The sequence below is a fragment of the Xyrauchen texanus genome, chromosome 7 (genome assembly GCF_025860055.1).
Source record: "Xyrauchen texanus isolate HMW12.3.18 chromosome 7, RBS_HiC_50CHRs, whole genome shotgun sequence".
In the NCBI taxonomy this organism is placed as follows: Eukaryota; Metazoa; Chordata; class Actinopteri; order Cypriniformes; family Catostomidae; genus Xyrauchen; species Xyrauchen texanus.
The window spans coordinates 29,295,425-29,319,779 of record NC_068282.1 but is presented as its reverse complement, the minus strand read 5'-3'; the positions used below and the strand labels follow the sequence as shown (position 1 = coordinate 29,319,779).

Here is a 24,355-nt window from a genome sequence, read left to right as displayed (position 1 = left end):
GTTGTCCTTAAGCTATTTTGCCACAACTTTGGAGGTATGTTTGGGGTCACTGTCCATTTAGAAAACTAATTTGCGACGAAGCTTTAACTTCCCGGCTGATGTCTTGAAATTTTGCTTCAATATATCCGCATAACTTTCCTTCCTCATGATGCCATCTATTTTGTGAAATGTACCAGTCCCTCCTGCAGCAAAGTACCCCCACAACATGATACTGCCCCCATGCTTCACGGTTGATATGGTGTTCTTCGCTTGCAAGCCTCACCATTTTTCCCCCAAACATAACGATGGTCATTATGGCCAAACAGTTCAATATTTGTTTCATCAGACTATTGGAAATGTATACAAAAAGTAATATATTTGCCCTCATGTGCACTTGCAAACTTTAGTCTGGCTTTTTTATGGTGGTTTTGAAGCAGTGGCTTCTTATTTGCTGAGCAACCTTTCAGGTTATGTCGATATAGGTCTTGTTTTACTGTGGATATAGATACTTGTCTACCTTTTCCTCCAGCATCTTCACAAGGTCCTTTGCTGTTGTTCTGGGATTGATTTGCACTTTTCATACCTAACTACATTTGTCTTTAGGAGACAGAATGCATCTCCTTCCAGAGTGGTATGATGGCTGTGTGATCCCATGGTATTTATACTTGCATACTAGTGTATGTACAGATGAATGTGGTACCTTCGGGCCTTTGAAAATTGCTCCCAAGGGTGAACCAGACTTGTGGAGGTACATATTTTTTCCTGAGGTCTTGGCTGATTTCTTTTGATTTTCCCATGATGTCAAGCAAAGAGGCACTGTGTGTGAAGGTAGACCTTAAAATACATCCAAAGGTACAGCTCCAATTCAGTACACCTCCTATCAGAAGCTTATTGACTATTTGTCTACAGGCCTGACATCATTTTCTGGAATTTTCTAAGCTGCTTAAAGGCACAGTTAATTTAGTGTGTGTAAACTTCTGACTGGAATTGTGATAGTCAATTAAAAGTGAAACAATCTGACTGTAAACAATTGTTGGAAAAATCACTTGTGTCATGCACAATGTAGATGTCATAAACGACTTGCCAAAACTATAGTTTGCTATTATGAAATCTGTGGAGTGGTTAAAAAATGAGTTTTAATGACTTATAAACCTAAGTGTATTTAAACTTCTGACTTCAACTGTAGGCCCCATTTACACCATATGTAGATGCATCTTGGGCGATCCGATCACATGTGGTCAGATGAGAAATATCACTGTTTACACCTGGTCACTTAAATGAGTTTCCTGTGACCACTTGTGTTTGGATTTGGAGGGTGAGTCTATATCATGATGTCATCAATCACTCTGTAGTCTGCTACTGTATGATAATAAGGTGTTGTTGCGTGCTGTTTCCCCAGATGCGGTTAAAATTGAATCTAAGCACAAACGCAACATGTCAGGAAGAATTATCAGTTATTTAAGTGGATTATCTGTATTAAAGGAGTTTTAGGTATTCATGTTTGTCATTTGTGTTGATATCAGACACACTAAAAAAAGACCCGTGAAGCTCTCGTGATTGTGTACATCCGCTTCTTAGAATTTTACCATAGTACGGTTATTTTCTTTTAATGCTGCTCTTAAAGAGTTACTTGTAAATAGAGTTTTAGAGCATCGGTTGATTGACACGTGAGGGTTGGAGCTTCATTGCTGCCAGGATGCATACAGGACGGATTAGCATTTACACCTCAAATGCCATCTGGTCACATATGTTTTTGACCACATTTGCATGAGGTATTTGTGATCCGATCACAAAACAGTTTACATGCTGTTTAGACCTGTATTTATGACTAGTGTTGTCAAAAATACCGGTACCAAGTCGGTACACAAACAAAAAATTATTTACGATACCAGAATTTCTGAAGCCCAACTACCCATGCAGAGGCGGGAACTTTCGAACGCTCACAACAAGCAAAAGATTGCGGCAAGTAAAGCTGAAGGAGCCTCAACTGAATCTTGTCGAAATGAAAAGTGGAAAAAGCCAGGTTTGGAAATGATTTGCATTTGAGGCTGATGAAAAGGGAAACATCATAGATCAGCAAAAACCTTTTCTGTCGAAAGGAGGAAAAACATCAAACTTAATAAAGCACATGAAAGACAGATACCTGGATTTATACAAGCAACTAAAGCAGGTGAGTTTAAAAGCATATTATCATTTGCATTAGGGCTGAAACGTTTAGTCGACATTATCAACTTCGTTGTCGAATAGCCGTTTGATCTCATTTAACGTAACATGAAATCACAATAAACTGTAACGATATCGCGTGAGAGCAGCAATTCACGCCTGATGGAGGAGAAGAATTACACAGATCAGTCTAGATGCACTCTAAACTTTTACAATTTATTTTATGTAGATCCCAAAGTATTAGGGAATGATAAAAAAAAAGGACATTCAGAAGCATGTACCGTTGTGGAATAAGCGGAGGCGGAGCTCTTTAAAGGAAACATTCCGGCGTAACATCTTAAATGCAGTAAAATTGCTTTATTAAAGTTCAAATAATACAGAAGCAGGTCATGTTAATAACTATAAACTCAGAAACTGGCATTTCTCTGTGTGGTCGGTGCCTCTTCTATGAGTTGCGCGAATGTCCCAATCTAAGGGGAACAGATTGAAACTGTACCCGGCTGAGAGAGACTCTGCCTCGGGGATCTCCTCCCTCGAGCACGCACGCTAAATGCAGCTAAATTAGAACGCGATTGCTCGCGACTTATTTAATCATAACATACAGTCAGGTCCATAAATATTGGGACATCGACATAATTCTAATCTTTTTGGCTCTATACACCACCACAATGGATTTGAAATGAAACGAACAAGATGTGCTTTAACTGCAGACTTTCAGCTTTAATTTGAGGGTATTTACATCCAAATCAGGTGAACGGTGTAGGAATTACAACAGTTTGTATATGTGCCTCCCACTTTTTAAGGGACCAAAAGTAATGGGACAATTGGCTGCTCAGCTGTTCCATGGCCAGGTGTGTGTTATTCCCTCATTATCCCATTTACAAGGAGCAGATAAAAGGTCCAGAGTTCATTTCAAGTGTGCTATTTGCATTTGGAATCTGTTGCTGTCAACTCTCAATATGAGATCCAAAGAGCTGTCACTATCAGTGAAGCAAGCCATCATTAGGCTGAAAAATCTAAACAAACCCATCAGAGAGATAGCAAAAACATTAGGTGTGGCCAAATCAACTGTTTGGAACATTCTTAAAAGGAAAGAACGCACCGGTGAGCTCAGCAACACCAAAAGACCCGGAAGACCATGGAAAACAACTGTGGTGGATGACCGAAGAATTCTTTCCCTGGTGAAGAAAACACCCTTCACAACAGTTGGCCAGATCAAGAACACGCTCCAGGAGGTAGGTGTATGTGTGTCAAAGTCAACAATCAAGAGAAGACTTCACCAGAGTGAATACAGAGGGTTCACCACAAGATGTAAACCATTAGTGAGCCTCAAAAACAGGAAGGCCAGATTAGAATTTGCTAAACAACATCTAAAAAAGCCTTCACAGTTCTGGAACAACATCCATGAAGCATGGTGGTGGTAGTGTCATGGCGTGGGCATGTATGGCTGCCAATGGAACTGGTTCTCTTGTATTTATTGATGATGTGACTGCTGACAAAAGCAGCAGGATGAATTCTGAAGTGTTTCGGGCAATATTATCTGCTCATATTCAGCCAAATGCTTCAGAACTCATTGGACGGCACTTCACAGTACAGATGGACAATGACCCGAAGCATACTGCGAAAGCAACCAAAGAGTTTAAGGGAAAGAATTGGAATGTTATGCAATGGCCAAGTCAATCACCTGACCTGAATCCGATTGAGCATGCATTTCACTTGCTGAAGACAAAACTGAAGGGAAAATGCCCCAAGAACAAGCAGGAACTCAAGACAGTTGCAGTAGAGGCCTGGCAGAGCATCACCAGGGATGAAACCCAGCGTCTGGTGATGTCTATGCGTTCCAGACTTCAGGCTGTAATTGACTGCAAAGGATTTGCAACCAAGTATTAAAAAGTGAAAGTTTGATTTATGATTGTTAATCTGTCCCATTACTTTTGGTCCCTTAAAAAGTGGGAAAGTAAACATATACAAACTGTTGTAATTCCTACACCGTTCACCTGGTTTGGATGTAAATACCCTCAAATTAAAGCTGAAAGTCTGCAGTTAAAGCACATCTTGTTCGTTTCATTTCAAATCCATTGTGGTGGTGTATAGAGCCAAAAAGATTAGAATTGTGTCGATGTCCCAATATTTATGGACCTGACTGTATGTCACTGTGCATTTCTTATCATGAAAAAAAATGGCAATATGCAGCTTTATTAATAAGAGAGCACTTTGCACATTAGTTTGGAAATAGTTTTTTATTCATTCTATTGTATGCTTGTTTATTTAGGCTTTTTTTTTGTACTTGGTAAAAACTTAAATCAAAAGTTGCAAAAGTTGAAGCAAATCTTATATAAGTGTTCAAAAGCATACATTGTTCAGTTTTGTTATAATTAAAAAATAATATATTTAAATTAAAGTGTTGCTCAATGGCATATTTTTGTTCTTAGTTCTGCTGCTAATGTTTTGTAGACTTTGTTATTAAAAGTGTGTTGTTTAGTAACCTGTTTTGCTTTGGTACCGAAAATGGTATCGAGTACCGTGAAATTTCACTGGTATTGGTACCGACTACTAAAATGTTGGTACCGTGACAACACTATTTATGACAACACTAACAGGCACAACACATGAAAGGTTTCTTTGTTGCCCTTTAGCCCATATTTTCCATCATTCATATAGCTACTTCCAAAATATCCCTGAAGTCAAGTTTGGCACATGTCTTTAAAATGTAACCTGGCTGGATTTGATTGAAAAATCAGAACCGCAGAGACAATCTACCACACTACTATAGCTATTTTCTCCAAGCTCCAAATTACATTACAATTATGCCTAATTGTTTTCCTCAGTTTAAGGGTGCTTTCATACATGGTTCAACTGTTTGGTCTAAATATAGATTCCTTGCCACACAATTTTTGTGCCACATTGAATTTCTCCCCTATTTGTGAGGTGCTGTGGAGATATTAAAGTCTTGTTGATTCTGTCAGACACTGCATATATAAATAGTTGCAGTAAAAAAAAGGTGTAAACTGATTGATGCTGTAAACTAGATGTTTACCCACAGTATTTTCTTGCAGATCTGTGCTTTTGAATGAGCGAGGACTGGCCTGAAGCACTCTGGTTACACTGACCACGATTACATGCACTTAAGAATATGGTTTATTCTAGAGGTCGACCGATACATCGGTTTTGCCGATTAATCAGCACTGATAATGATTTCTGGACCTATCAGTTATTGGCAAAAATCCACACCGATAATTTCCCCCCATTGTGTCCCGTGCTGGAGCGGCTGGGAAGGGCAAGCTGTCATTATACAGTATGAGAGCGGCCTCTAGAGGCGAAATAAAAACTATAACTGATGCCCCATGGTGGTTGTTTTGACACGGGAAACTGCACGTCGAATGCAGCGGAACACTGCACGGAGCTGAACAATGCAGATTTAAAACGCCAACAACTAAAAGTCTGCAATGAAGAGAAACATAAACAAATCAGAAACGCATCTGATTTGAATTAACTGTTTTTATTCTCACAGTAATGTGTATTTTTTCATTTTGATTAGATAATCATCAAGTGATCGGTGTCTATTTATGAGGAGTTTCTTTGAGAATTTAAATGAGTGTAACAGTGCAAAATACAAACAAAAATATCACTGAATCATATAGAAGCTTTAAAAAAAGCATAAGACATTGCAATTCACCACTTTGCCCTAGTTTCACATTAAAGACCCCTAACCAGAAGTGAAGTGATCAGCCACTTGAACACGTGCAATAGCTCTGTGAATCACAAAAGGCTGCGCATATTAAGTTAATTTATAGTATATGCAGCGCATTAGTGAATGGTGCTTCTCTGTTGACACAAACTCACACACAGACTGGTGATGCACTCGCTGCTATTTTTAACCTTCATGCATTGCGCAATAATTGAGAGCTATCTCATATGTAGATGCTCAATAGTTCGGAGTTCCGAATTTGAATAAGAAACTAATTAAACTACTGTGAACTTGCCTACAAACAGACACACTTACAGGACTTCCTGGAGAGTTTGGATGGAATGTCAAAATAAAAGTGTGATGGTTTAAAACAATGCACGATATTACTGTTGTATTTAAAATTAAAAGTCAAAAATAATAATATTAATAACTATTTATTATTATTTCATCATTAGTATTTGTTTACAATTTATAACAATATTTAAATTGAATGGGTTCCAAAAAATAACTGTGTGAATGAAAAGTGGACTGATGTCTTACAACTTAATTGAACAAAAAAAAGAGATCTGAATACTTTAAAGTCCAGATGTAAGTTGAAAAATTTTGGGAAAAAGAAAGAAAAATAAAACACTGGGATTGGGACATGAAGACTGGAATTACTGTTAATTTTTCTGCTACATTATCCAGTATACTAGTTACTGGTATCGGTGCAAACCTACTTTAAATGTTTTTTTATTCAGTATCAATTCTAAAAACTATCCGCTGATTAATCGCTAATCGACTTGTCTTCCCAACTTAGTTTTTGCAGAAAGCGGCATTGTGAAGCGGCATGTAAATGAGAACAACGTTTTCCTGGCGGCATTTAAGGGATTAAGAGAAAGCGGTTTTACACACCTGGGTTTCTCCCGGAGAACGCGATGTATGTGGTCATGTAAATGAAAAAACTGTGTTCTTACATGTTTTTGAAGAGTCCACATATGCATTAACAAACTGGAAAACAAACGTCAAAGGATGGAGCCCAACAACAAGTCAACACAGTGGAAATAATTAAACATTTCCGAGAGTACAGTGGGAAAAGGGAAATGCATGTACACTATAAACGTTACTCTTATATATACACACCAATATAAAATATCAACTGTCCCTCACATTCGTGTATATGCACTGGAACATTGGAGGAATCCCAGAGTTTTAAGAGGGAAACCCCACAATTTTCAACTGCAGGTCACCATAGAAAGTTAAGGAAACAGAAACAAACAGAAACATCTCTGAAATATCTGGAAATAATGCAAAGTAATGGAATATAAAATAGCGAAGTCTTCCTTGGATACTATGTTTGTTATTTACACAAGCACCGCTGGGAAATTATGTTACTGTAGAGAAAGCTGCATTTATACAGAGGTAAAGAGTATGCTGCTTACACAGTGCGTGTAAATGGGAATGCCATTCTCGCAATAAGTTGCGTTCTTGCAATAAGCCACTATCTGGTGTCCATGTAAATGTAGTCACGGGAACGCTTCATTCAGCATTCAGGATGCACATAAGCCTTTTTGTGCCGCTCTGTATTGGAGCTTCTTAATTTAATTTTCTTACTTTGATAGTTTTGTGCAATAAGATGTTATAGTTGTTTCATCTATTTATTTGTTGAATATCTGTATATCTCAAAAAAAGGTGTCTGATCGGGGTCAGGTTAACATAACGGAGCCCAATTATGCATTATTATCCTTAACGCCAACTAGCCAGTCAAACAACCAACCAACTTGTCGATTATGAATCTTGGATTCCTATTTCACACCAACCAAAAGAACCTAAATAGTATGCCGAGTGGTATGCAAAACAAACCCGGCTTAAGGCCCAGGTATATTTTGTTTTTGAGCATTCCAGATCGGATCGCGCCTGGCCGACTGCGTTGCTTTAGTGAGTATACTTTTTGTGACACTTTTTTAGTACAGACAATACACAGACAACTCGCACAGCCAAGGACCAAGTGCGCGAGTCAAGATACGCAGTCAAGCTGCGCTGCTGTACTTAAGACAAAATTGGCACCATGCCTACGGTTCATGGAGTGATCAGCAACGCAGACGAGTGAAGTATCCTTTGACCTTTAATATGCAGAGACAACAAGTAAGCAGGGGCGTGTCTAGGGGAGGCTGGGGGAGGCAGTGCCTCTCCTAGGATAAGCTCTGCCTCCCCTGAGAATTTGAGAAATAATCTGTCCATCTGATCAGAAGCGGCGGCAGCCGATTTTGCCGGGGCTTCAGCCCCGAATGTTTTGAGTGTAGCCCCGAATGTATTTTGAATAGTTGACTGACAAATATGAAACCGGACAAAAGCCTATGTAAACCCCCAAAATCATAAGTTGCCTTATTTCATTGTGCTTTGGCTTTGCACATACTGCATACAGCCTGTAAAAATAGACATAGGCATAATCTAGCCTATAGAATAAGTTCCTTTGCTGTCGGTAGCCTATGGGCGACTCCGTTTCTTCCTCTCTGTTGAATATGCAGCAGGTAGAGGAGGAGCTTGCCCAGTCGTTGACATCAACTAACGTTACTTAGTGGTGAGTTAACGCAATTAGCAGGAAAGACAGCAAAAATTAAGCAAATGAGGCTTTGGGGATTTTTCCGAAAGAAGTCAGTGGGTGAGAATTCACATTTGTTTTTGTCCTTAAAGTCTTAAGATCATCATCTAGCTGGCTTTCACCCACAGTAGGCTAAACCTCAAGAGTTGTAGCCTCTAACCAATTTAGATTGACGCAGCTTGGTAGCTCCGAGTTAACGCAGTCGCCTCTCACGCCGGAGACCGCGGTTCGAGCCCCGTTCGGGGCGTACTTTTCTTGTTTATCAGGTGTTGTTTTCGCTAAGGATAACCAATAAGCATTAACATAAAATGTATGTGTGACTTGTTTTGTGATATTAGTTTGTAGGAAATATACACTTTGATTTGATTAAATGGGTTTGTAGAGTGTAGCAAAGATGAGCAACAGACTGAGGAGCAGCAGCAGCAGCTGTGCCAGAATCAGGCATGGAAACTGGTAACAATTAATAAGTCACTTTACTTTAGAGAAAGTTAAAAGTGAAACATTGTTTATCTCAATGATCCTAATGAAAGGATTTTGACAGATGAATTATTCTCATAGAGATGATGAGAATTATATACAGTTCGATGCCATAGTGTGTCAATGAACTTAGACTAAAGTCATTCATGTATTGCTTTAACTTAGGATCTTATACATCATTTTGACTATTTATGTCAAAAAATATAAATTATTTAAATTCAATATTTTTTTTACCTCACTTTACTCACTATAATATAACTCTTTTGTGATGACTTTATGTTAATGTACATGAAAATTCAAGAATCATGATAGATCTAAGGGCAATCCCACTGATCTGCTCTTCCCAATACATTTTCTTCAATGGTATTGGTCCACAATTTGACATATGTAGCACTTGATGAATTAGTTGTTTGAAGCTGATTTGCAATAAGTTATGTGCTGTATCTGTTCTTTTGCATCACAGATGATTCAGGGAGGAGAGAGGATAGTACTAGAGTGGAAGATTTAGGAACTCGTAGAAACAGGCCCAACCAGAGCAAAACTCAAAGAATACCCTCTCACCAGCTTTGGACGACAGGGAAGTGGTTGCTAGTGTGAAAATAAAATTGTCTGGGCTAAGCCCCGGATGTCCTTCAATGCTGAAAACGCCTCTGCATCTGATGATAAATTACAATTTAAAAGTGGATTGTTTTGTGCATATATTTCCATCGCTAGCAGATGAGTGAGGTCTGACACAACAAAAATCCAGTTTAAGCCCTATAGTCTAATAGGGGCCCTGTGCCTATCTCTGGGTTCCTGGCTTAGAAAAAGATATGCACTAAAACAGATTGTGTGTAGTATAGCTTAATTTTGCGCCGATTGTTTATGTTGCCCCCCAAACAAGCCAAATGCCCCCCCCAAACATGATATCCTGGTAACCCCTCTGCAAGTAAGGCATTTGCAGGTTCGTTCCGCCCAAAAGTGTAAATACTGTTGTTTTGTTGCACTTTCAAAACATTGCTGTTTGTTGGAGCATTCTGACCAGCCGGAGAGCAACATATAACTTCCTACCCTGAGGCTGTGACATTTCTGAGCTAATGCCTCTTACTCTCTCCATCAGAAACTCAGGTGTTTAAGTGCTAGATAAGGGCCAGGCTGAAGAGCATACTTGTCCCACACTCCAGCCAAAACCAACCAGTCGGTGTCCCTCTGAACATTCAGGCTGAGAGAATCAGTTAACCTACTGAGTTTCAGTTGTGACCCAATGAAATTAGAGTGCTTGATTCACAACCATTTACACTGTCTATACTCCTTGATATAATCTGATGCTTATTACATAAAAATACTACTCTCTCTACTCACTACTCTCTCCATTTTTCTGACCAGGATTGTTTTGAAGCAGTTTTTGTCTCCTTATTAAAAAACGTTTGTTGTACTATGGCTTACTATAATTCACTAAAGAACAAATGTAAACTAAATGAATAAATGTTTTATATTCATTGTTGTTACGGACTCTTTTTGCTCCATTTCACAAGAGGAAACAGACCTGTTGTGACAGCCCAAGCTGGACCAGTTTTTGGACCAGTTTTTTTTGACAGACAAAAGGTGAAACTAAGCAAAATAGCATAAAATGCCATTATATATGAGGGAACAAGCCTTTACACTTTACAAAAGACTCATTAAGACGACAATATCCAAAAACAATGGTTACATGAAGTTAAGCTGGTCTAAAAAAACCTATGCATGGCAAAAGAGACATTTACATGTCAGGAGGTTCCATTTGCAAGAAGCCTCAGGTTTTTGCTTCTGGGAGTTCTTTCCAAACTAAATCAAAACCTTAATACCATCTAGTGCTGGCTTTTGACATATTTTGAAGCAAACCACTAGGCTATATGTTTATGTATATGCTAGAAGCCTTGAAAGCTGACTTTATTTATGAGGTAACTTACAAAATAAGTTAAACTAAGAACTTTTTAAAAGATAATCTTAAAATAAAGCAACAAAAACGGACATCAATGTCTTGCCTTGTATCAGTGTTTAAGGGAGTTGCCAGTCTGGAACGGTTCAGGATATGTTACTAAAAATAGATTTTTACTCCAGATTTTCACCACTCAGACACCAGATTTTCTACATTTATATCGTGTATACATGTAACAGACACACTCAGTTTAAATCCTTCAGTGTCCTTTTTTATAAAACAAGTTAACAATCAATCCAGTTGGCAGATACTTGAAGAGGCAACAAAGTAACATTTAAGAACGAATCAGTTACACACGAGAGCCACATTTAAGCCAACAATCGCTACAAAAAAAGCTACCAAACATTTTGAAATGTGAAGAATTTATCGAAATCGCTACTCTGCACGCTATTAGATTTAGTCAGGTAAATACAATGTAATTACATATGTAATGCAATCTATTTGTAATGAACCATGGGTTGGGATTGAAGCAACAGTTGGTCTATGTGTCGTTATTTCTAGGCCACATTAACCCTTTCAGACACAGTTAAAAGTCATTAACTAATCCGTAAAATGACTATTGCTATTTTACGGTATGAAAAGATAGATTACGCTATCAAAGTGTACTTTAACGATGCTGAAGTGTGTGTTTAGTAAATAAGAGAAAATAATTTTCTCACCTGCACGGAATCGGCCGCCATCTTCCCTCTTAATAACTTTGAATCAAACTCAAGAGAGCAAACAGGAGGAATGTCAGTAAGAAGTTACACTTCTTTACTTCTCTCCAAATGAGCTCTTCTTTCTTGCTGATACTGAAGAAAACAACATCAGATCCACCATTTATTCCATCGCTCAGCCGGCAAACTTCCCAATTCTCATGACGGAGCCGATGTATCCTTGTTTAAATTCCTTGTATGAAAAGCAAGCATATACTAGATTCGAAAATATCGGGAAACCAATGCAGTGTTTTACTCGTGACAGATCCACGTCTAGTGAAGTGGAAAGGCGAGTGTTTTGAATGCTTGTATTGTTGAACACGAAACACTCCACTCCACTCCACTCCTCTCTCAGCTGGAGTCAAATCCTACACTTCAAGTCATGTGATCAGTAACTCTATGCAAGCATTTTCCCATGAGTATCCTTGCACACTGCCAAATATAGTTTCAACATTTCTTGTATAGTTACTAAACCCTCGTTTCGAATTACATCTAAACCAATAATGTTTAATAATTGCAAAAACACACAACATAACACATCAAACAGTAACAGGAGGTAACAGGACACTATAGCCCATATGTATGGAGTTAAACTTGTACATGACTGATAATGGGTGGGGTTTAGTGTTATCTATATAACCTTCATGAAATGCCAGTATAGTTGTGGTAGTGTCCAAATATGTTCTTTATATTTACAAAGGAATTGATAAGGCTCCACGTTCTTTAATGTCAACCATCATACGACTGACACATGTATATCTTAAAGTTTGTTGGTCCTCCTGAGACAGTAACACAATATGCCAGGAAACACACTATGCACAGCAGAATATGAGTCAAAATAATTTGAAAAATATGTTGAAATGACTAATTTATTACAAGACCTTTACCAAGAAATAGGCAGATAAAGGTAGAAAAAACATTACTTCCCCATACAAAAAGAAATACCAAAAAATACAAATATAGCATGTATTTATGTATGTAAATAATTTGGTTTGATAGTCACATAGTGAAATTAGACCAAAGAATAATAGACCCATAAGGAATGTGTGTGTGTGTGTGTGTGTGTGTGTGTGTGTGTGTGTGTGTGTGTGTGTGTGTGTGTGGTTGGGACTTGTGAGGGTTACTTTTGAAATTTATTCCACTACAGATGTAATACATGCTGTAAATTTTATTTGTAACGTATTCCGTTATATTACTCAAGGTCAGTAAAGTATACTAAATACTTTGGATTACTTCTTCAGCACTGGTAGATTTTTTCACTTGTTTTCTTTAGAAACTCTGCCAGTACAGTAAGACAAAATACAAATGTTAAAAATACATTCTCTGAAAAACTTTAATATCTTTTGCAGTGTTGTTTCTAAAACAAGATAAATCAAATAGATCTTGTTTTCAGGATTTATTGATATTTTTACCAAAAATAAATAAATACACATATTATCAAGAATACAATTTTTTCCCTAATATCAAAGGTCTTACTATAAAAAAAGAAATTATGATCTAACGTGAATTTTCTTGATAAAAAATCAAGTTATCATGTCTTGTAACATGTGCATGTAACATGACTTGAAATAGCACTGCTGTTCAAATGCACTTTGGATCGTATCATTTATATGTAGCCTATTAATGTTTTGCATCATGTGCATACTAAAAATCCTCTCTTTAATTCCACCTACATTGTCAAGTAGCTTCATAAAGGGAATCTGCTCACTACTTATTTCCCTGGTTTTCTTATATGTCTTTGGGTTTCTTAAATTTGCCTCATACCATGGGGAGTCGTCTCCTGTTTGAAACCTCAGTAACCACCATTGACACCCCAACTCCCAAGGATCTACAAGCTAGAAACTTCCTGTGGTAACAATTGGGCTTCCTGTGTTAGACCATGTGTTTCAGTATCAAACATGATAATCTTCAGTAGCTTTTCATATAATAGGTTACACCAAAACCATGAGTACGTGAGGTCAAAAATTTTAGATTGAAGCATGAAAAGGCAATAGCATCCCTATTCAACAATTACAAGAGTTCCTCGTTTAGAGTGATAGTCTCTTAAAGCAAGTTAAAGTGTTAATAGTCCAATGAAAGCCAAAACATACTGTTCCGCTGTATGAGTAATTGCGCATTTCATTTTATCTGTTTTCAACTGTTGATATAATATATTTGTTATATTATTAATGTTCAACATATGGTGCTGTTTACAACATTATGGGGAAGAGAATATTGGCAAAAAAAGGTGTTAATGTCTAATTAGTTCTGTGCACAGACTGATTCACAAGGCAAAACCAGTAAAACCAGTCTCTGGGTTAATCTAGGAAATAATAGCAACTGATTTGTGCATTTGTGTTGCAATGGGAACTGGTTGGTAGTGACTCATCTCTAGAGCAAACTCAGGGATGCATCATATGTGAAGGAGGGATTTTCTCAGTGTCTTGTCATACCTGTGGGAGACAGTACAAGGGAGGTTTCCCTTTGTTATAAGCTTCTGACACACTAACAAACAACTGTAATGTTTTGAGTATCATTTGACAAAAACTGTTAAAATAGCAAACAATTAACTTGTTAAATTCAAGCCATAAGTGATGTACAGTCTACTAAAATATTGATTGATTGTCTGGTTGGATCATTGCATTGTATCATTTTTTTATTGATACAGTGTATCCTGATTAAACTTCAGGCTGTGTAAATATTGCTGAGTGCTGTTTACAATACTTTATATATATTTACACTTGTGGACCAAAGTTTGGAATAATGTACAGATTTTGTTGTTTGGAAGGAAATTGGTACTTAACCAAAGTGGCATTCAACTGCTAAAGTCAGGACATTACTGTTGTAAAAAACAGCACCATCAATATTTGAAAAAAGTATATTTTGATCAAATCTTGACAGGCCCCATTTCCAGCAGCCATCACTCCAACACCTTATCCTTGAGTAATCATGCTAAATTGCTAATTTGGTAACATCACTTGCCATTATATGAAACACAAAAGTTATTTGGTGATTGTTTTTGAGTTGCGACAGTATGCAATAGACTGGTATGTCTTAAGGTCAATTTTAGTTCAAAAATGGCAAGAAAGAAACAGCTATCTCTAGAAACTCATCAGTCAATCATTGTTTTGAGGAATGATGGCATACATGCTTGAAATTACCATTGAAATTAAGATTTCATACAAAGGTGTACACTACAGTCTTCAAAGACAAAGGACAACTGGCTCAAACATGGACAGAAAGAGATGTGGAAGGCCAGATGCACAACTAAACAAGAGTATAAGCACGTCAGAGTCTCTAGTTTGAGAAATAAATGCCTCACATGTCCTCAGCTGACAGCCTCATTGAAGTCTACCCGCTCAACAACAGTTTCATGTACAAAAGTAAAGAGAAGACTCAGTGGTGCAGGCCTTATGGGAAGAATAGCAAAGAAAAAGCCACTTTTGATAAACAAAAAGAAAAGATTAGAGTGGGCAAAGAAACACAGACATTGGACAACAGACAATTGTAAAAGAGTGTTATGTATCTTAACCTCATTGAGCTTTTGTGGAAACAGCTAGACTGTAAATTGTGTGAGAAGTGCTCGACAAGACTACAGGAAGCATGAAGTCATTTGAGTATCTGGACAAACTGACAGCTAGAATGCCACCATAGGTGAAACACTTTCTTAAGATGTGTTACATTCATACGAGCAGACAGATAATTAAGTTGAAGTAAATGTGGAGCAGAAGAAATAGAAATAAATCTTGTGTAAATTGTCAGCTTTACGCTAAGCTAAAATGCTATATCTAGCCATTTTACATTTTACACCAGACACAATCATATTTTTTTTAACAAGTAAATTCACATTACATCATAATTTCTTTTTTATAGTAAGACCTTTGATATTAGGGCACAAATCATATTCTTGATAATTTTTGTATATATATATATATATATATATATATATATATATATATATATATATATATATATATATATATATATATATTTTTTTTAAATATCTAAAAATCCTGAAAACAAGATCAATTTGATTTATATTGTTTTAGAAACAACACTGCAAAAGATATTGAGGTTTTTCAGAGAATGTATTTTTAACATTTGTAATTTTTCTTCCTGTACTGGCAGAGTTTTTATAGTCAAAACAAGCGAAAAAAATCTACCAGTGCTGAAGAAGTAATCCAAAGTATTTAGAATATTTACATTTACATTTATTCATTTGGCAGACGCTTTTATCCAAAGCGACTTACAAAAGTGAATCATCTTTAGGAGAGAGTGGTACGAAAAGTGCCATACTACAAAGTTTCACTATCATCAGAATAGTATTTAAGTGCAACCAGAATTGTAAATATTTTTTTTTTTTAGTTAAGTGCTTTTGGAAAAGATGTGTTTTTAGCCATTTTTTGAAGATAGAGAGTGCGTCAGCTTCACGGATTGAGTTGGGAAGGTCATTCCACCAACGTGGCATGATGAAACTGAAAGTCCTGGAAAGTGTTTTGGTGCCTCTTTGTTTTGGTACGACAAGGCGACGTTCCATAGCCGACCGCAGGCTTCTGGTGGGAACGTAGCTCTGCATAAATGTTTTTAGGTATGCTGGAGCAGACCCAGTGACTGTTTTGTATGCCAGCATCAGGGCCTTGAATATAGTATGTGCATGAACCGGCAGCCAGTGGAGAGAGACAAAGCATGGTGTAAGATGTGCTCTTTTAGGTTCAGTAAAGACCAGACGTGCTGCTGCATTCTGGATCATTTGGAGAGGTCTAATAGCACATGTAGGAAGGCCTGTAATGAGAGTGTTACAGTAGTCCTGTCTCGTTATGTGACTGAACTGAACAAGCAGTTGTGTGGCATGTACAGAGAGGAAAGGTCTTATCTTCCTGATATTGTAGAGTGTAAATCTACAAGATCTTGCAGTTTTTGAAATGTGGTCTGTGAAATTTAGCTCATCATCAATGGTTACCCCTAGATTTCTGACCATTTTGGAAGGCAAAACTGTAGTTGGACCCAGCTGCACGGTGATATTACTGACTTTGAGTAATCTAACGGATTATGGTATAAATTACATCTTCTTCTTCTTCTTCTACTTCGGTTTTATGGTGGGTGGCACCAACATTAAGGTGCATTATCGCCACCTACTGTGTTGGAGTGTGGACCAGAGTTTACACATTGCGTGAAAAAAAAAAAAAACCCTAACTAAATTCTCTTAATTAACTCTGTTTTCTTGAGATAATGGAATAAACTCTCTATTCCATGAATAAGTATATTTTTAAGCTTTATTTCTTACACTCCCTACTTTCTAAGTTCCCTTTTCATTATTTCTCGTTCATTGAAATACTTTTGGCAGACACAAATAACATGTTCTACTGACTCCTCTATTCCACAATGCTTACACAGTCCTGTTGGATGTTTATTAATTAATTTTAAAGTTTTATTCAGCATGGTATGCCCAACTCTTAACCTTGTTAAAATATTTTCCTCTTTGGTGCTTCTTTTTCCTATCCTAGATAAATTACATTTTACAGCATGTACTCTTTAATCTGTGGTGGAATACATTTAAAAAGTAATCCTCCAAACCCTGTATATATACATATTATTTTGAGGCTGTCTCAATGTTCAGTGGGGGGCTCTGTGGGGGCAATGCCATCTCTTGCAGAGCATCCTGTTCTTCTATTCTAATCTTTTCTATTTGCAAAATAGTGTTTGGAAGTCTAAACTGTATGAACAATTGACACACTAAAGCTGAAGATATAAATAACCATCTTAAGACAAATGTTTTTGTGAAACATCTTTATTGCCTAAAACCTTTGCACAGTACTGTATTGCTACTGATACTTTCCAATAATTTCAGTATTAGGAAAAATTCAATTTGGGCGACTGATTACTTTCATTTGGATTTTACCATGTATATGGCGCTATCTAGTGGCTATATGTAGTATTACAACGTGATATTCTAAGTTTGGACTGTGGTTGCAGTCATCAGCTGCTTTAGAAGATATTGGTGAGTTACATCATTTTGTACTAATGATCAGTTTTGAACACAATACACAGATATATATCCACTGATAATGTTATAGATAATGTGCATGTTCCAAAAATAAAGGCCCTACTAATATCAGTTATCAGGCTTTGTGGTTCATCAGCAACAATCTTGAGCTTAGCATAAAATATCACAAAATTCGTAAAAATTATTTTGCAGTTAGTAACATTAGTATATGCACGTTTGTCTTCAATGGTACCAAATAGCGCTAATGCACCATTTTTTTTTATCCATAATTGCCTTTTGTTTTTCTTTTCAGAGCTTTGGTAAAGACTTACATATTTGTAATTTCCTCATATATGTAATTCCCCCCCCACCATATTCAAGCTAAATCTATGGCCTTGCACAGGTTACATTGTTTAATAACAAAATAAGTAAGAACAACAGTAAAAAACAACAGTAAAGTTGTCCTTTATGAATAAAAGTAGCTTTTAAACTGAACTAGATTAAAAATATCAATATTTTGTACATCTGAAAGTCACCATTTTTTTTAAAATTACCCATGGACTACTTTAATGATACTTTTACTATACTTTATGGGATGTTTTTTTTTTTAATTATTATTATTTTATTATGGAGCTAAATAGACCCATTCCCGATTTACTTTTATTATGTATAAGAGCAGCCAGGACATTCATAAAAAAAATCTCCTGAGAGCCTAAAGAGAGGATCATGTGGGTTTGGAACAACACAAGGGTGAGTAAATTAGTAAATCAAGTTTCTGACAAGTAATATTAACAACATTACACTTTAAGTAAGAAGGCCCGGTTGCTGAAAAGACTAAAAATCTCACAAACAGCAAAGCTGAAAATGTGTCACTGACAAATATTTTAATCTTCTCCATCACCGTGTGTTTTTTTTAAATTGAACATTACATTTCAACACATGAAATATTTCTTTTGTTGTTGCATTGTGCCTTAATTTTGTTTTGTTGTACCTTAATTGTGTTGTGACTGATTATGTTGTGTTTCAGCTTGTTTCCTTTGTGCTGTGGCTTTTCCATTGCGTTGTAATTTCATTTTGTTGTGGATAATTTTTGTAGTGGTGTGGGCTGTGGCTTATTTTCACTTTTGCTGCAGCCTTTTTGTTGTGTGGTGGCTTAATTTTGTTGTGTTGTAGCTCAATTTTGTTGTGTTGTGGCTTATTTCCTGTTTTGCTGCATTTTCTCGATGTTTTGTGGCTTCATTTCATTGTGTTGTAGCTCAGTTTCATTTAGTTGTAGCTTAATTTAATTGTGTTGAAGTTCAGTTTCTTTGTGTTGTAGCTCAGTTTCATTTAGTTGTGGCTTAATTTTGTTGTGTTGTAGCTTCATTTCATTGTGTTGTAGCTCAGTTTCATTTAGTTGTAGCTTAATTTCATTGAGTTGTAGCTCAGTTTCATTGTGTTGTAGCTCAGTTTCATTGTGTTGTAGCTCAGTTTCATTGTGTTGTAGCTTAATTTTGTTGTGTTGTAGCTTAATTTCATTGTGTTGTAGCTCAGTTTATTTGTGTTGTAGCTTAATTTCATTGTGTTGTAGCTCGGTTTCATTGAGTTGTAGCTTAATTTCATTGTGTTGTAGCTCAGTTTATTTGTTTTGTAGCTTAATTTCATTGTGTTGTAGCTCGGTTTCATTGTGTTGTAGCTTAATTTCATTGTGTTGTAGCTCAGTTTCATTGAGTTGTAGCTTAATTTAATTGTGTTGAAGCGCAGTTTCTTTGTGTTGTAGCTTAATTTCATTGTGTTGTAGCTCAGTTTATTTGTGTTGTAGCTTAATTTCATTGTGTTGTAGCTCGGTTTCATTGTGTTGTAGCTCAGTTTCATTGAGTTGTAGCTTCATTTCATGGTGTTGTAGCTCAGTTTCATTGAGTTGTGGCTTAATTCTGTTGTGTTGTAGCTTAATTTCATTGTGTTGTGGCTCAGTTTCATTGAGTTGTGACGTAATTTCGTTGTGTTGTAGCTCAGTTTCATTGTGTTGTAGCTCAGTTTCATTGTGTTGTAGCTCAGTTTCATTGTGTTGTAGCTTAATTTCGTTGTGTTGTAGCTTAATTTCATTGTGTTGTAGCTCAGTTTATTTGTGTTGTAGCTTAATTTCATTGTGTTGTAGCTCGGTTTCATTGAGTTGTAGCTTAATTTCATTGTGTTGTAGCTCAGTTTATTTGTTTTGTAGCTTAATTTCATTGTGTTGTAGCTCGGTTTCATTGTGTTGTAGCTTAATTTCATTGTGTTGTAGCTCAGTTTCATTGAGTTGTAGCTTAATTTAATTGTGTTGAAGCGCAGTTTCTTTGTGTTGTAGCTTAATTTCATTGTGTTGTAGCTCAGTTTATTTGTGTTGTAGCTTAATTTCATTGTGTTGTAGCTCGGTTTCATTGTGTTGTAGCTTAATTTCATTGTGTTGTAGCTCGGTTTCATTGAGTTGTAGCTTCATTTCATTGTGTTGTAGCTCAGTTTATTTGTGTTGTAGCTTAATTTCATTGTGTTGTAGCTCGGTTTCATTGAGTTGTAGCTTAATTTCATTGTGTTGTAGCTCAGTTTATTTGTTTTGTAGCTTAATTTCATTGTGTTGTAGCTCGGTTTCATTGTGTTGTAGCTTAATTTCATTGTGTTGTAGCTCAGTTTCATTGAGTTGTAGCTTAATTGTGTTGAAGCGCAGTTTCTTTGTGTTGTAGCTTAATTTCATTGTGTTGTAGCTCAGTTTATTTGTGTTGTAGCTTAATTTCATTGTGTTGTAGCTCGGTTTCATTGTGTTGTAGCTCAGTTTCATTGAGTTGTAGCTTCATTTCATGGTGTTGTAGCTCAGTTTCATTGAGTTGTGGCTTAATTCTGTTGTGTTGTAGCTTAATTTCATTGTGTTGTGGCTCAGTTTCATTGAGTTGTGACGTAATTTCATTGTGTTGTAGCTCAGTTTCCTTTTGTTGTAGCTCAGTTTCATTGAGTTGTGGCGTAATTTCGTTGTGTTTTGGCTTACTGTATTTCCGTAGTGTTTAGTTCGTAAAGTTTTATTTTCTTTTCTAATTTGGATGTGTTGTGCACCCCTGGGCCACCGTACATACCTAACATCAAATTAATGAATGATTTTCATACTACTCATACTTTTTATGCCATAGACACATATGGCAGAGTAGTAAGTGCAATATGGTAGTATAATATCCAAACTCAGCCATGGATAACTCTTTGACAAAATCTTCCTTTCAACTAACCACAAACAACATTTCCCTTAGAGCTGTTAGCACTATGACCCTTCTTTGTTTATGCATGATGATGATGGAATCTGTACCTTACAATTAAAAGCAGTAATCAAGGTCAATTCATATACACAGAAAAAGTGTGGGATACAAAACATAGCGAAAAAGTATTTGTGCACCCCCTTCTAAATAACATGTTTGGCTTGGTCACTTAATACCAGTGAAGGGTCTGAACACAAATCTTAATGCTATAATGTGCAGTGACATTCTAGACTTTGCTTCTAACTTTGTGGCAACAGAGGTCCGTGAAGAAATGGTTGACTGTTGTGGAAGAACTTGACTGGCCTGAACAATCCTAGACCTGAAACCCATTGCACCTTTTGGATGAACTTGTATGACAACTATGAGCCAGGCCTCACTGATGCTGTTGTTTCTTGGAGAAATTTGCCACAATCATGTTCCAACATCTTGTTGAAAGCCTACCCAGAAAACCAGAAGCTGTTAAGGGAGACCCACTCCCTATTAATGCACATGGTTTTGAATTTAAATTACATTTAATTACAGTAAATGTTCAACAAGTACATAAATGTTTGGGCGTCCACACACTTTTTGCCATAGCGAATGTTTGGACTCATGTGTCATACTATGGCTGAGTTTGGAATAGAATACTACCCGTACTACTCTTACTACTTCTGCCATTTCAATCTAAGGCAGAAATAGTAGGAAGGTAGTTTGCCATTTCAAATTCAATGGTTCATTGTATTGTATAGTTTGCATGGTTTTTGCACAAGTGAATGCATATGTGATTTAGATGTGGATAACTTCTGCAAACACCACATGGGAAATACAGACAATAAAATCGGTTTTACGGTATGCTTCTAAACTTTACTCACTACCATGCTACATAATGATGTCAAGGTCTGAATCGATCTGATACATTTGAACATGTTTAAATACAGAGGTTGGTTTTTTTTACCTTTCTGTTTTATTTTTACATTCTTCAACAAATAAAAGCACTTATAATTTGATTCTTATTAATATTCCATCTGTTGGAGGAAGGAAACAAAATCCACCAATGAAAATAAAACTATTCAAAACACAGCAGGTGTTGACCATTTATTCAGAGGTTTTCTAAACCATTTCCCCATCTCGTTTATCCACAGCTTTTCCCAGATATCCATTTTTATACACATTCAAAACATTTTCACCCTTTAATCCCCTCTGAATGTGCAGCGAGGGATCAACTTTAAAGCACGACGGCTGTCAATGTCAGGTTTAAAGGCGACAGCACCTAATTTAATCTCCATATTAACGAGAGCAAATCACAACTGTAAATAATTACCTGTGTCAACTCAAATGTTCATAAATAGGGTAAAAAAAAAACTCTAGCTTACTGGCCAGAGTGTAGTGTTCAGGTTTTTCACGTGTAAGTTGAGATGTTGAGATGTTTCATAACATAATTAAAGCTCACAAATGATTATGTAGCATCTGGGTAGATAACTGCCCACCTTTTTACTATAGAGCATTTTTCAACAATCAGTCACTTGGAATTATATTTATCATCTTTCAAGGAAACAACCAATAGATGTGTCTGTGTTAGCTTTAGGCGGATACAATATCTGCTTAAGACCAAGAAAGAATGAATTGATTTAGGCCTACACTAGAAGCGTTCTTGTGTAGGTGTGGTTGGGCTTATGTGTGTATCATTGGTCATGAATAAGCTATTTTTATTCAGATCTTGACTTATTCCAGTTTTGCATGTGCCATATTTGAAATGGTTGAGAACACAATGTGTAATCCACCTTCTCTTTTTATCTGAAGCAGATGGCAGTAGTTATGTTTATCAAGCACAGAATGAGCCAGTGTACAAACAGGGATGTTGTGACATTCATGAGTTCTAGCTTACAAATCCGCCACCTGAGCAATGACGCAGAACACACCTCATGTTTATATACACTAACTGAGCCAGCTCAGATTATAAAAAATGCATCAAATATTTAGACTAAGAGGGATCTGTTTCAATGTATGCAGTTACTAAGAAAATTAATGCATTTCGAAGTTTTTGATGCTGATGCAAAGCTCTGACAAGTCTCTTCTCCCACAAAATGTTTGATTGCGTAATAAAAATAAAACTCTGCTTTAGTGTTTCCTACCCTTACGATTAATATGAAAATATCCACTCAGTTCTAACAACCCGAAAAATGTAAAATGTTTTATTAAAAAATTTACATGTTATTAAATCTACTTTATGAAAAAAAATTACAAATTAAACATCATTCAAAATGTAACCTCTAGAGGGTGGTATTGCACAGCAAAACAAACACTAATCATGTTTAAACGTTTATATTACACAGAGAGGACATATAAGAACAAAAAATATAATGGTACCCATATTTTGAGAAGCTTTTGTCATTTCTAGCAATTTTAAAAGCATTACATATCCAATTACATATTGTTGTTCTTGTTTACAGAGGGCATGCAATTCTATGCAGTGATAGTGAAAAACAAAGTAACAAATCCAAGTGAGAAGATCTCTGAGATATCCATGAGGTTCACTGCTGCAAACCAAAGGATGTCCGCTCTCACACAAGCCATATGGCACACACACAGCCTCGCCTCCAATGGCAGCTCGGTATGGTGCTTGCTGGCTAACATCTTGCAGGACACATAATTAATTTGCCCCGGCGTCTGCCATTTATTTTCCAACCTACATTTTGTTAATTGGACAGAGGAGGTTAAAATAAAATGATGTCTCCGGCTATGTGAGAGCCCACTAATTGTATGGAATTTGCAAGAAAGGCAACGGTGCTGCTGGCTTGCGGGAATATTAAGTCATGAATGATCTTTGCTGGGTGCTTGAGGAAGGCTGTTGTCATTAAATAAGGGAAAGTGTCATTCATATATGTGCTTTGTGTGCAAAGGAACTTTCAACACTCACAGATGTCCATAGCCTTTTTTAATACATTAATGAGTGGAGGATTATAGTGCTAATGATGTCAAAGGTGTTAATGCTGCAGTGGACTGACTTGAGGTCAGCTTTGCCTGCGGAAATAACAGCACAGTGAGAGGCCCGGGGGTATAGCTGTTACTGACACTAAGTTTGTTCTGCATAGCTCTGAGCTCTCCTCTCATTAGTTACTTTTAATACATTCATTTATTTTGATCAAAACTAACTTGATCCATTTACATCCATTTTTATTGAGTGGTGATATAAAACTAATTATTATCCATATAATATCCAAATGATTACCAGTAAACACATGTATTCTGTCAGACATAAAATTAAGGCATTTGCTTTTTAAAATGTTATTTCTGTACATCCTGACTGTTCAGGGTTAAACTGACTAGTGCATCTTTTAATTAGATCTACAATTGTACCACTTATTGTGTTGTGTCTGTATTTTATTTCAGAATAGCTAAAATAAAGGACTTGCATTACAATATCCTTGTATTCATCAGGGGGCTTCATTTCCCTCTGAGTCTGTATGTTTTATTAGGAAGGTGGGTGTAATTGTCACAATAACTTTATGAAGATTTGAGACAGATTTCTGATATCTGAACGATATCTTAAAGAACTGACCATTTAATATCTTAAATACTTTTTGTCATTACAAATAGCAGACTGATGATCAGTGAGA

The 24,355-nt window shown here is 36.5% G+C and overlaps 1 protein-coding gene across 1 annotated transcript in view; it reads right to left on the bottom strand.

The window, feature by feature from the left end:
• Window positions 1-11,888, bottom strand: part of pkn2b (protein kinase N2b) — a 69,704-nt gene extending 57,816 nt beyond the window's left edge. The window contains exon 1 of the mRNA XM_052130220.1: window positions 11,505-11,888. Coding sequence (XP_051986180.1) covers window positions 11,505-11,525 — 21 coding nt within the window. The 5' untranslated portion in view covers window positions 11,526-11,888. The remainder of the gene's footprint in view (window positions 1-11,504) is intronic.
• Window positions 11,889-24,355: the final 12,467 nt, after the last annotated feature.